Source organism: Anomaloglossus baeobatrachus, chromosome 3 (genome assembly GCF_048569485.1).
Source record: "Anomaloglossus baeobatrachus isolate aAnoBae1 chromosome 3, aAnoBae1.hap1, whole genome shotgun sequence".
NCBI lineage: Eukaryota > Metazoa > Chordata > Amphibia > Anura > Aromobatidae > Anomaloglossus > Anomaloglossus baeobatrachus.
The window spans coordinates 60,975,611-60,990,016 of record NC_134355.1 but is presented as its reverse complement, the minus strand read 5'-3'; the positions used below and the strand labels follow the sequence as shown (position 1 = coordinate 60,990,016).

General features: G+C 48.3%; 1 protein-coding gene across 1 annotated transcript in view; it reads right to left on the bottom strand.

Moving 5' to 3' along the window:
- MSH2 (mutS homolog 2) overlaps window positions 1–14,406 on the bottom strand; it is a 223,791-nt gene that overhangs the window by 87,694 nt on the left and 121,691 nt on the right. The window contains exon 8 of the mRNA XM_075338034.1: window positions 10,500–10,609. Within this exon, the coding sequence (XP_075194149.1) occupies window positions 10,500–10,609 (110 nt within the window). The remainder of the gene's footprint in view (window positions 1–10,499; window positions 10,610–14,406) is intronic.

Sequence of the window (14,406 nt, the reverse complement as noted above, 5' to 3'; positions counted from 1 at the left end):
TGGGTTGGCCACAAGCATGGCTACACCCTGGGTTGGCCACAAGTATGGCTACACCCTGGGTTGGCCACAAGTATGGCTACACCCTGATAAAATACATGGGAGAGGCAAAACATTTGAAGCCAGGTGACGCTCATGGCGGCCACCTGCAAAGCCGCCATTTTGAATTCACGTTTACTCTTTTTTTTTCTTTATCAGGGTATATCCATACTTATGGCCCACCCTGTATATTTCCTGCCATAGTAAAAATACCTACCAGCCACCATCTCCTTCTCTTCCTGGCATTTCTCCGCTATCTTGTGATCGCAACTCCTGAAGTCACAGCTAACTATCACTGGTTCTCAATGTAAATCTATTAGGGCCTCGTTCCGGCTCTCATAGACTTCCATTGAGAAGTGTATTCCAGTCCACAGTGAAGCAATCCTGCACATCACAACTAGCAGAAGACGACCGGAGCGGTGCCGAGAACAGAAGACTGGTAATTACATCACTACATACAGGGAACATGCATTAGTGATACCGCTCCAGCAGTGAAATAAAAGATAAAAATGTCGGAGTGGTGCTTTAAAGCAGTTGTCCGACATTAGCTAAACAAAAATTTTTGAGTTTATCTGTGCTGTATTGTCATATAAATCACACCTACATTGTTATTTTTTGTTTTCTAACTTTTGTTCTTCTTGAATTATCCCTTTATTCTCGGCAGCTTCTTGTTTACATTCAGTTCCAGCAAACTGACCACTTCCTGTGCTGAACCTCGGTCAGAGCTGTCACCACCCACCCCAGTGTCCAGCCTCGCCCTCTGCCCGCCCCCTGCACACACATTCCCTGTCAGTATTCTTCCCCAGCACCTGACCTGGTATCACTACAGCATTGCAAATAACAGCCCCACATCGGGCTCTGCACCGCACACGCACACATATGGCTCTGCACCGCACACGCACACACATGGCTCTGCACCGCACACATATGGCTCTGCACCGCACACGCACACACATGGCTCTGCACCGCACACATATGGCTCTGCACCGCACACGCACACACATGGCTCTGCACCGCACACATATGGCTCTGCACCGCACACGCACACACATGGCTCTGCACCGCACACATATGGCTCTGCACCGCACACGCACACACATGGCTCTGCACCGCACACATGGCTCTGCACCGCACACATATGGCTCTGCACCGCACACGCACACATATGGCTCTGCACCGCACACGCACACATATGGCTCTGCACCGCACACGCACACATATGGCTCTGCACCGCACACGCACACATATGGCTCTGCACCGCACACATATGGCTCTGCACCGCACACGCACACATATGGCTCTGCACCGCACACGCACACATATGGCTCTGCACCGCACACGCACACATATGGCTCTGCACCGCACACGCACACATATGGCTCTGCACCGCACACGCACACATATGGCTCTGCACCGCACACGCACACATATGGCTCTGCACCGCACACGCACACATATGGCTCTGCACCGCACACGCACACATATGGCTCTGCACCGCACACGCACACATATGGCTCTGCACCGCACACGCACACATATGGCTCTGCACCGCACACGCACACATATGGCTCTGCACCGCACACGCACACATATGGCTCTGCACCGCACACGCACACATATGGCTCTGCACCGCACACGCACACATATGGCTCTGCACCGCACACGCACACATATGGCTCTGCACCGCACACGCACACATATGGCTCTGCACCGCACACGCACACATATGGCTCTGCACTGCACACATATGGCTCTGCACCGCACACGCACACACATGGCTCTGCACCGCACACGCACACATATGGTTCTGCACCGCACACATATGGCTCTGCACCGCACACATATGGCTCTGCACCGCACACATATGGCTCTGCACCGCACACATGGCTCTGCACACATATGGCTCTGCACACGCACACATATGGCTCTGCACCGCACACATATGGCTCTGTACCGCACACATATGGCTCTGTACCGCACACATATGGCTCTGTACCGCACACATATGGCTCTGTACCGCACACGCACACATATGGCTCTGTACCGCACACGCACACACATGGCTCTGTACCGCACACGCACACATATGGCTCTGCACACATATGGCTCTGCACACGCGCACATATGGCTCTGCACCGCACACGCACACATATGGCTCTGTACCACACACGCACACATATGGCTCTGCACACGCACACATATGGCTCTGCACCGCACACGCACACATATGGCTCTGCACCGCACACATATGGCTCTGTACCGCACACGCACACATATGGCTCTGCACACATATGGCTCTGCACACGCACACAAATGGCTCTGCACCGCACACATATGGCTCTGTACCGCACACGCACACATATGGATCTGTACCGCACACGCACACATATGGCTCTGCACACATATGGCTCTGCACACGCACACATATGGCTCTGCACCACACACGCACACATATGGCTCTGCACCGCACACGCACACATATGGCTCTGTACCGCACACGCACACATATGGCTCTGCACACATATGGCTCTGCACACGCACACAAATGGCTCTGCACCGCACACGCACACATATGGATCTGTACCGCACACGCACACATATGGCTCTGCACACATATGGCTCTGTACCGCACACGCACACATATGGCTCTGTACCGCACACGCACACATATGGCTCTGCACCGCACACATATGGCTCTGCACCGCACACGCACACGTATGGCTCTGCACCGCACACGCACACGTATGGCTCTGCACCGCACACGCACACATGGCTCTGTACCGCACACGCACACATATGGCTCTGCACCGCACACATATGGCTCTGCACCGCACACTCACACATATGGCTCTGCACACACACACATATGGCTCTGCAACCCCCCCCCCATCCCCATCTCCATCGGGAACACATGTGGAGTACATACTCACCCGTCCTCGGTCCCCGCCGCTCCTGCACGTTCGCCAGCTGTCTGTGCTCTGGCCGCCATATCAGCACAGTAGTGACGTCACCGCTGTGCTGAAGAGAGCACAGACAGCGGGAGGGACAGTGATGCAGCGCTGCGCTGCTTCTCATCAGCACTTTCAAATGTACCGGCATCTTTGATCTGTGATGCCGGTACATTTGAATGTGTGATCCTGAGCAGGGGGTCCGGTGCTGGCACCACAGCAGCTGCCGCCAGGCCCCTCCCCCAGGTCACGGACCCCACAGCAGTGCAGGGGGAGGTTACTGGAGAGTAGGTGCAGGGGAATGTGTGGGAGGGTGCAGGGAGGGGGCGGGGACTCACGCACTGTACAGCCCAACAGGGAGGTGACATGCTGTTCCGCATTTGCATGTCAACATGGCCCTGCCCATGTTGACATGAAATGACCGGAAGCAGCAAAATCACGGCAGGAGCGGTCACATGACCGCTCTGAGCTGGGGGGAGAGGGGCTGACAGCAGGGCAGGTAAGTGGTCTCTATCTACTTACCTGCCCCAATGTAGCCCAATAGGGAAATAAAAAAAAAAGGTCAAAGAAGCCGGATAACCCCTTTAAGTGGTGGGCGCATCTTAATGAATTAATCGCATAAAAACCTGCGCAGAGAACAGGCCCAACATAGAAATGCTATGAATGTACTTGCGACATAAAAAGGGATGGAGCATGAGAAGCCAAGAGAAAAGCCATGGGCTAGCTTATTTCATGATACGCTCATTTACGAGTCCCTAAAACTGTCCGCACGTATCCCACCTTTAGAGCTCTGGCCTACAGATGACGTTATCTTATTTTAAGCATTGTACTCGATTCGTAAACTTTATGGTGCTTCTCCTGATAAAACGGAAAGATCAAGCTCTTCTCAAAAGGTGTCTCCAGGTAATATACAGTCATGGCCGAAAGTGTTGGCAACCTTACAATTTGTTCCAGAAATGATGCATTCCTCCTAGAAAATTATTGCAATTACACATTTTTGTCATGCACGATTGTTTATGTGTATTGGAACAAAACAAAAAAAAAAAGGCAAACTGAATAATTGTACACAAGACGCCAAAAATGGGCCACACAAAATTGTTGCCACCCTCATCTTAATATGTGGTTGCACAGCCTGCAATTAATCGCCTCCTATAACCATCCTAAAAGCTTCTTACACCTCTCACCTGGAATTTTGGGATCTTCATTTGCAAACTGCTGCAGGTCTCTCATATGTGAAGGCGTCTTCCCCCAACAGCAATTTTACAAGCTCTCCACAGGTGTTCAATGGCATTTAGATCTGGACTCATTGCTGCCACTTTAGAACTTTGTTTCTACCCATTTCTGGGGGCTTCTCGAAGTTTGTTTGGGGTCTTTGTCCTGCTGGAAGATCCATGTCCTAGGATACAAACCCAGCTGATACTGGGCACTACAGTGTGACCCAAAATCTTCTGGTAAGCTTCAGATTTTAAAGATGTCTTGCATACAGTCAGGGCACCCAGTGCCAGAGGCAGCAAAACATAACCAAAACATCTTTGAACCTCCACTATATTTGACTGTAGGTACGGTGTCTATTTCTTTGTAGGCCTCATTACATTTTCGGTAAACCAAATGATGTGCTTTACGGAAAACCTCTATTGGTCTCATGTGTCCACAAGACGCATTCCCAAAAGCATTTTGCCTAAAGGCCGCTTTACACGCTGTGACATTGCTCAAGCGATCTCGTTGGGGTCACGGAATTTGTGATGCACATCCGGTCGCTTTAGCGATGCCGTTGCGTGTGACACCTTTGAGCGACTTTGCATTGTTGCAAAAACGTGCAAAATCGCTCATCGGTGACATGGGGGTCCATTCTCGAATATCGTTGCTGCAGCAGTAACGAAGTTGTTCCTCGTTCCTGCGGCAGCACACATCGGTACGTGCGACACCGCAGGAACGAGGAACTTCTGCCTCCCGCCCGCAATGAGTAAGGAAGGAGGTAGGCGGGATGTTTGTCCCGCTTATCTCCGCCCCTCCGCTTCTATTGGGCGGCGGTTCAGTGACGCAGCTGTGACGCTGAAAGAATCGCCCCCTTAGAAAGGAGGTGTTTCGCCGGTCACAGCGACGTCGCAGGGCAGGTAAGTAGTGTGACAGGTCTGGCCGATGTGCGCCATGGGCAGCGATTTGCCAGTGTCGCACAACCGATGATGGGGGCAGTTACCCACGCTAGCGATATCGGTCACAATATCACAGCGTGTAAAGCGGCCTTTAGTCACATACATTTTGACACTGCAGCCTAGCTTTTTAGGTCTCTGTCAGCAGGGGGGGGGGGTCCTCCATAGAGTTTCATTTCATTCAAATGTCGACAGATAGTTTGCACTGACACGGATTCACCCTGAACCTGTAGGACAGCTTGAATTTCTTTCTAACTTGATTGAGGCTGCTTATCCACCATCCAGACTATCCTGTGTCAAAACCTTTTATTAATTATTCTCTGCCATCCACATCCAGGGAGATTAGTTACAGTTCCATGGGTTAACGTCACGATTATGTTGCGCACGTGGACAAAGGAACATCAAGATCTCTGAATATGGACTTGTTACCTTGAGATTGTTGAGATTTTTCAACAATTTTCGTTCTCAAGTCCTCAGATAGCTTTTTTTTCCTCCGTGCTTAGAGACACACACAGGATAAAAAATTAAACAAGGGAGCGCATGTGAAGGTTCTGGGAGATAGCGGTGAGGAGGAGAAAAGGAATCTGCTCACCTGATGTGGTTGTGCAGCCCTCGCACAACCACGGTATAAGGCAGGAGTGTGGAGTCAGTAATCTTCTAACCTGTAACCTAAAATTGCGTTAAATGTCTATTTAATCTCAACCACTGGGTGCATATGCCAGCACAATAGGTGCTGTGAATCACTTTTCCAGCACAATAGGTGCTGTGAACTGCTTTTCCAGCACAATAGGTGCTGTGAACTGCTTTTCCAGAACTGACAGAAATAGCTATTGAATCTCAAACACTGGGTGCATATCCAGCACAATAGGTGCAATGAATCATTTTTCCAGAATCCGAGCAGTAGAATCATGCATGTGCCAGCACAATGAAGATTCCGATTGCATTATTAAATGTCTATTGAATCTCAACCACTTCTGTTTTTTATATCCACCTGATGAAGATATTGTGTATATCGAAACGCGTTGTGGCTGATAGAAAATAATAAATTCTAAAAAAATTAATCTAATACTGTGGCCTCCTTAGCGCTCTATCAGACCGTGCTTCTATACTTTACTAGAGACACACACAGACACAATGCAAAGATTAAGGGGTGCTTCACACACAGCGAGCTCGCTGCCGAGATCGCTGCTGAGTCACGCTTTTTGTGACGCAGCAGTGACCTCATTAGCGATCTCGCTGTGTGTGACAATGAGCAGCGATCTGGCCCCTGCTGCGAGATCGCTGCTCGTTACACACAGCCCTGGTTCGTTTTCTTCAAAGCCGCTCTCCCGCTGTGACACAGATCGCTGTGTGTGACAGCGAGGAGAGCGACAAATGAAGCGAGCAGGAGCCGGCATCTGACAGCTGAGGTAAGCTGTATCCAAGATAAACATCGGGTAACCAAGGTGGTTACCCGATATTTACCTTAGTTACGAGCCTCTGCAGCTCTCACGCTGCCTGTGCTGCCGGCTCCGGCTCTCTGCACATGTAGCTGCTGTACACATCGGGTTAATTAACCCGATGTGTACAGCAGCTAGGAGAGCAAGGAGCCAGCGCTAAGCAGTGTGCGCGGCTCCCTGCTCTCTGAACATGTAGCTGCATTACACATCGGGTTAATTAACCCGATGTGTACTGTAGCTATGGTAGGAGAGCAAGGAGCCAGCGCTCAGTGTGCGCGGCTCCCTGCTCCCTGCACACACAGCTGTGCGCTGGTAACTAATGTAAACATCGGGTAACCATACCCGATGTTTACCTTAGTTACCAGTCTCCGCAGCTTCCAGACGGCAGCTCCGTGCAAGCGCAGCGTCGCTTGCACGTCGCTGCTGGCTGGGGGCTGTTCACTGGTCGCTGGTGAGATCTGCCTGTTTGACAGCTCACCAGCAACCATGTAGCGATGCAGCAGCGATCCTGACCAGGTCAGATCGCTGGTCGGATCGCTGCTGCATCGCTAAGTGTGAAGGTACCCTAAGTCGACTTCTCCCCTTTTTATCTAGTTTCAGGTGTGGTTTTCATATTGCCCACTCACCTATGGCAAGTAACAGCCTTCCATAGGGGAGTTTAATGGAGCATCACATGCTTTAAACAAAGTTGTTTACCCCCAAGTGTGTGAATTGTTTTCAATTTACCTCTTTTTCCTCATTTTTTTCTTGTTTTTTTATGACGGGTTCGTGTTGTTCCAATAGCACACTAAGGAAATAGACATGTGTATGACAAAACATGTGTAATTGCGATAATTTTCTGAGAGAACTACTTCATTTTCTGGAGCAATTTCAAGGGTGTCATCACTTTGGCAGTATACAGCTTCAGCGAACATCTACAGCCTGTAACTCATTAAATGAGCGCTTATGAAGCAAAAATAGTGGAATAAAAAAAAAGGGGAAAAAAACATTTTTTGGCTGTGCTTGGAATATAATCATGTACACACAATGTAGTAGAGGATTGTAAAAGTGACACTACTGAAGACCGTGCGTTCCTGTACACAGAGACCAGATAGAGGGCACACAGTCAGACAATGGAAAGAGGCCAGACTCTGACAGATACAATAAACTGTGAGTGTGTCCTTGATGAAATCCCCAGCGAAGAGCAGAAAATACTTAATTGAAATGCTTAGGACAGAACAAACTATATTTCCAGACATGTAGGTAGCGATGAATTTCTGCAAGTAATACTTACAGCATTGCTCACAGCCGCTTACCCCAGACAATGGCAAAACTTTTCCTGCAGAGGAGATCATTTCTTGTAATGCGAGATATTTAGAGTGGTAAATGTGGTAAGACCATAGGAAATCTCAGGTGTTGGCGGCTCTACCATAATAGGGATGGTATGGAGGATGTCAGTCACATCCAGGGAAAAAAAATTATTCGAAAATCTAAGGCAGGACTAGCGTGGGGAAGGAGGCGCCCAGCCGGACTAGTCCTGCCTTATAATCATACTCCGAGCTGCGCAATAAAAGTACGTCTCTAAAAGACATCAAACTTAATAGGATACATAGACGACCTAAATCAGAATAAAGCAATCAGCCTGCATACGTGATAGAATAGGCTGTGTGCACGCGTTGTGTATTAGTCACATTTTTTTTGTGTGTTTTTCAGTGCAAATTTGTCACAAACCTGAAGGGTTTCCTAATGCAAGCAAAATGAATCAGAATTCTGAAGCCTCATGCACACGAGTATTTTTGACCTGCAGATTTAGGCTATGTTCACATGTTGCAATTTTGCAGGTTATTTTTTCATGAGTTTTATGCTAATTAAAAGCTATTTACAGTACTAGTAGAAACTGATATTCCAGAAATCTCATGCACACATGCTTTTCCCCCCTTACAAATGGAAAGCTGCTGCATTTTTTGAAAAAAAAAAAAAAGTCAATTCTTTCACTGTTTTTACAGCGTTTTTTTTTTTTTTTTTTACCACTGAAAGCAATGAGGAAGTACACAAATGCAACCATTTTTGCTGCTTTTGTGGTCAATGTGCTGTAGACAAATGATACACCAAAAACAAAAAAAAAAAAAACCACACACAGCAAAACCTGTTTTTGGGAAGCAGCATTTTTACTGCCAAGACAGCAGGTTTTGCCTGAAGAAAAAAAAGCAAGCAAAAAAGCAATGTGTGAACAAAGCCTTACATCTGCAGCATGTCCATTGTGTGTGTTCTTGCTGCATATTTCACATATACTAATTAAAGTGAAAAAACTGCTGAAAAACGAAAAAAAGTTTTTGCCGCTGCGTTTTTCCTGAGATGCAAAAATTTCAGAACCAAACACAAATTTGTGCACATATGAAGCAATTTATTTCAATATTGTGAAATGTACGTCGGGTTCTTTCTTCCTTGAGGGTCTAGTAACCTCTCTGTCATATACCTGCCTCTTCTCTGACACTTTACTACATGGGTATGATCTCTGGTGAACTTTCCATGCAAGCTTCTTATATACATTTCAGGCTAAATATGGAGGCTTCTTGTTATGTTTAATAGGATTCTGTCAGCAGGTTTCTGCAATGTGATCTGAAGGACAGCATGCTGCAAGTGTTAAAACACAGAATTCAGCCCTCCATCAGTTATCTCAGTTTGTTTTTTTTGTTTACCTGTAATCTTAGTTTAAGCCTCTTTTCTTTATCATTAGTGGTTCTCAGCAGCACTAGTTGAAGTCAAATTCTTCCAACTTCAGCGATTAGCAGCTTCTGTCTATGGAAATGTACACTGAAAGCTGGTGTGGGTGGTGGCAGCTCTCAGAGCTCTGCTACATACAAAATCTAAAATCTTTCCCTGTATCAGAACGGCTGCAAACACTAATCTAAGTGATACATTGCTGAACTCAGGATCTCTTTGCCTATATAATGCTGCTCTTAGATGAGGTAGCAAAAACCTGCTGACAAATTCCCTTTAAGGAACTTTTCCCCTCCCTTCCTGTTATTTAATCAGTTCCATACAAACCTGCAGATTTCCTTTCAACCACTATCATTTTTGAGGCTTATTTTACCCTTGGTATATGTTATGTTTTTGTGTAAGCCATACTGATTCTTTTGACTGTGCTCTGAGTATTTTTTACATCAGGTCCATCGCGGCTTGGTCTTCCCTCCTCCAGTGCCCTTTTGTACATATTGATGGTTTGTTACTTCCATAAGTGTGAATATTCTCTTGAGCAGTTTAATCCCCTCTTTCTCCTTTTTTGCAGCTTTCTAAAAATGTAGTAAGTCATTGTGCACTTGCTGCAGAGTTCCCCCCAAAAAATACCAGCTTTGGTGTCAAACACAAACTAACTAAAAGCAAAAAAAAAAACAAACAAAAAAAAAACAAAAACGCACAAATACAACACACTGACCAAAAATATATACCATCTGACCGTAACTGCACGTCAGCTGGAAAATAAGGGAAGGTTAAAGAAAAAAAAATCCCATATAGTGCCGCTCCGGAGCCAGCGTCAGCGATCCAAAGCAACGTTCGTTTTCTCTTACTTAATATAATGGACACATATGTAATTACCTTTCTACTAAGATCAATGCAGTCAGTGCAATAAACTCTACAGAAACATTAAACTCCAGTAATTAAAAGTCTATAGACAGCGATATAAAGCAGCGGCCGGCAGTTACCCAAGTATAATAGTGCAGTGTGTTTAGACCGACCGCACCGTATCGTAGGCTTTACGGTCAGGCCGATTTCTCCAAGACATCATGAGGACTGACTGCAATCGCTCCCGCTATTCAGAAAAGTACTGTCCGATCCCCGGCAGCCCTGGTGTCCTGTGCCAGGTGAGAGGGGTGGGAAGGTCTGTGCGTGTGCGGTATACTTATCAGGGTCTTCTGGTATAACTTAGGGGGGGGGGGGGGGCTCACCTGTTCCATGTCCATGGTGGTCTCAATCATCTCTTGGAATTTACTGAAGTCTGAAGAAAGCTCTGTGATGGGAGTGACGAACACGGCCAGGAGCAGCATCTGGTGAGCGCCTGGAAAGGAGAAAAGCAAAGGATTGCTGACATCCAGTCTGAATAAAAGAACATTGATAGGGGCTTCTCCAAGCCAAAATTTGTAGAAAACACTCAAGTTTGTGATAAATGAATATTTTCAAACAAGGGCCTAATTTTCGTTTAGCCTCTGATGAAGGCGTCTGGCAGCGTCTTAGTCCTCTCACCCTACTGAGTACACATGCACAATCAGACAAACAGAGCATGCACGAGAATGGAGAAAAAGCTGTCAAACAAGCATCGAGACCACAAATACCAAGCGTGTATGGCCACCACACAGACCTTACTAACTAAAATGTGTCACAGGACAATTATTTTTCAATCAAAGGCTTTGATCTGCAAGTGACCTGAAAGGGAACCGGTCACACAGGATTGTGTGTGATCTGTGGACAGCACTGTGTAGAGAAGCTGAGCAGAATGACAACGCTTTGTTACAAAAGATTCAGCAAAACTTGCATCTCATCCATTCAATTCCTGGTGAGTGTATATATAGGAGTCCAGGGAGGCGGTTCTACTCAATACCTAGCCCAGGGGGCGGTTCTACTCAATACCTAGCCCAGGGAGGCGGTCCTACTCAATACCAAGCCCAGGGAGGCAGTTCTACTCAATACCTAGCCCAGGGAGGGGCGGTTCTACTCAATACCAAGCCCAGGGAGGCGGTTCTACTCAATACCAAGCCCAGGGAGGCAGTTCTACTCAATACCTAGCCCAGGGAGGGGCGGTTCTACTCAATACCTAGCCCAGGGGGCGGTTCTACTCAAAACCTAGCCCAGGGGGCGGTTCTACTCAAAACCTAGCCCAGGGAGGCGGTTCTACTCAATACCTAGCCCAGGGAGGCGGTTCTACTCAATACCTAGCCCAGGGGGCGGTTCTACTCAAAACCTAGCCCAGGGGGGCGGTTTCTACTCAAAAACCTAGCCCAGGGAGGCGGTTCTACTCAATACCTAGCCCAGGGAGGCGGTTCTACTCAATACCTAGCCCAGGGAGGCGGTTCTACTCAATACCTAGCCCAGGGAGGCGGTTCTACTCAATACCTAGCCCAGGGAGGCGGTTCTACTCAATACCTAGCCCAGGGAGGCGGTTCTACTCAATACCTAGCCCAGGGAGGCGGTTCTACTCAATACCTAGCCCAGGGAGGCGGTTCTACTCAATACCTAGCCCAGGGAGGCGGTTCTACTCAATACCTAGCCCAGGGAGGCGGTTCTACTCAATACCTAGCCCAGGGAGGCGGTTCTACTCAATACCTAGCCCAGGGAGGGGCGGTCCCACTCAATACCTAGCCCAGGTAGGCGGGTCTACTCAATACCTAGCCCAGGGAGGAGGGTCTATTCAATACCTAGCCCAGGGAGGGCGGGTCTACTCAATACCTAGCCCAGGGAGGCGGGTCTACGCAATACCTAGCACCTAGCCCAGGGAGGCGGGTCTACGCAATACCTAGCACCTAGCCCAGGGAGGCGGTTCTACTCAATACCTAGCCCAGGGGGCAGTTCTACTCAAAACCTAGCCCAGGGGGCGGTTCTACTCAAAACCTAGCCCAGGGGGCGGTTCTACTCAAAACCTAGCCCAGGGGGCGGTTCTACTCAATACCTAGCCCCAGGGAGGCGGTTCTACTCAATACCTAGCCCAGGGAGGGCGGTTCTACTCAATACCTAGCCCAGGGAGGCGGTTCTACTCAATACCTAGCCCAGGGAGGCGGTTCTACTCAATACCTAGCCCAGGAGGCGGTTCTACTCAATACCTAGCCCAGGGAGGCGGTTCTACTCAATACCTAGCCCAGGGAGGGGCGGTCCCACTCAATACCTAGCCCAGGTAGGCGGGTCTACTCAATACCTAGCCCAGGGAGGAGGGTCTATTCAATACCTAGCCCAGGGAGGCGGGTCTACTCAATACCTAGCCCAGGGAGGCGGGTCTACGCAATACCTAGCACCTAGCCCAGGGAGGCGGGTCTACGCAATACCTAGCACCTAGCCCAGGGAGGCGGTTCTACTCAATACCTAGTCCAGGGGGCGGTTCTACTCAATACCTAGTCCAGGGGGCGGGTCTACTCAATACCTAGCCCAGGGAGGAGGGTCTATTCAATACCTAGCCCAGGGAGGCGGGTCTACTCAATACCTAGCCCAGGGAGGCGGGTCTACGCAATACCTAGCACCTAGCCCAGGGAGGCGGGTCTACGCAATACCTAGCACCTAGCCAGGGAGGCGGTTCTACTCAAAACCTAGCCCAGGGGGCGGTTCTACTCAAAACCTAGCCCAGGGGGCGGTTCTACTCAAAACCTAGCCCAGGGGGCGGTTCTACTCAAAACCTAGCCCAGGGGGCGGTTCTACTCAAAACCTAGCCCAGGGGGCGGTTCTACTCAAAACCTAGCCCAGGGGGCGGTTCTACTCAAAACCTAGCCCAGGGGGCGGTTCTACTCAATACCTTGCCCAGGGGGTGGTCCTACTTAGTGATTAACAGCCAACTCCGCAAACACATACAGGGAATACTGTCAATCACCAAGTAGGACCACGCAATTGACACACGAATATAAACACCAGGGATTTCATTGAAATAGTTTTACCAAAACTTTTCCCACAAGAATGTGATCAGCTCCTCCTGCTCTAAACATCCAGCCTGGAGATCAGACACCATTGTCCACATGACAGGCTTCCTTAAATTTCCCATACACATTAGATAGACATAAGCTGAACATTAGTTAGCCAGAGAGGGAGCCATCTCTCCACACTCCCCCATATATAAAGCACTACTTGACAAAGCGTCCAAGTATATAAAACGACACCTGTATGACCAGGTGTTGTAATTCAAGATACTTTAATGTCCCATTACTTTGTTTAAAAATGATTCATTTTATCAACTTTATCATTCATTGGTTGAAATCGAAAAGCTGAACATGCAAAAGATATCGTGGTCTGCTGTACGATTACTTGGCCGAGCACCTTCTCTGCCGACTCCCACATACATACAAGCGCTGGGCTCAGAAAAGTGTTCAAATTTTTTTATTTTTTTTTTTTGAACAGAGAACAAGGAGAAGAGAGAAACACGCTGCCGTGGATTAGATCCCCTTAATACAAAAGGATCAGGAATAGTTCTAGGCAGACCTGGACGACCCCGAGCCCGGAGTTCTCCAGGAACTCAGAGTACCGATTCGGATCCGGCCACCAGGGTTATAAGAAAAATAAATTGGAAAAGAATGTGCATTACACTTACCAGTGTCCCGAATACCTGTAATGCTACAAAAAATAAATAGATAAAAAATTGGCACAGGGTCCACCCATATTATGATACCCATCAATGATAAAGCATACGGCTACAGGCTGCAGCCCCCAGCCGTGTGCTTATCTTGTCTGTGTAGCAAAATAAGAGGGACCGCATGAGGCTTTTGGTCTTCCACACCCCCCCCATCCCCAATTTTGATACACAGCCATGATAAAGCCAAAAGCTGGGGGCTGGTATTCTCAGGTTAGGGCGACCTATGGTTAATGGGCCGACTGAAGCCTAAAAATAGCAGCCTGCAGCCTCCCAGGATTGTTGCATCCATTAGATGCAGCAATCCCGTAGCATTACCCGGCTCAACCAGATTGTGCTGGTGCAGTCGCAATCGGGGGTAATAAGGGGTTAATGACAGCTCACAGCTGCTACGAAGCCCTAGATTAGTACCGGGAGGCGGCTATGAGACCTCCCCCATTTCTAATCTAAGTGAAAACTAGAACACAAAAACACAGAAAAAAAAATTCTATATTTGAAATAAAATTAAATTGCATTTTTTTTGCCAGAAGATGCAG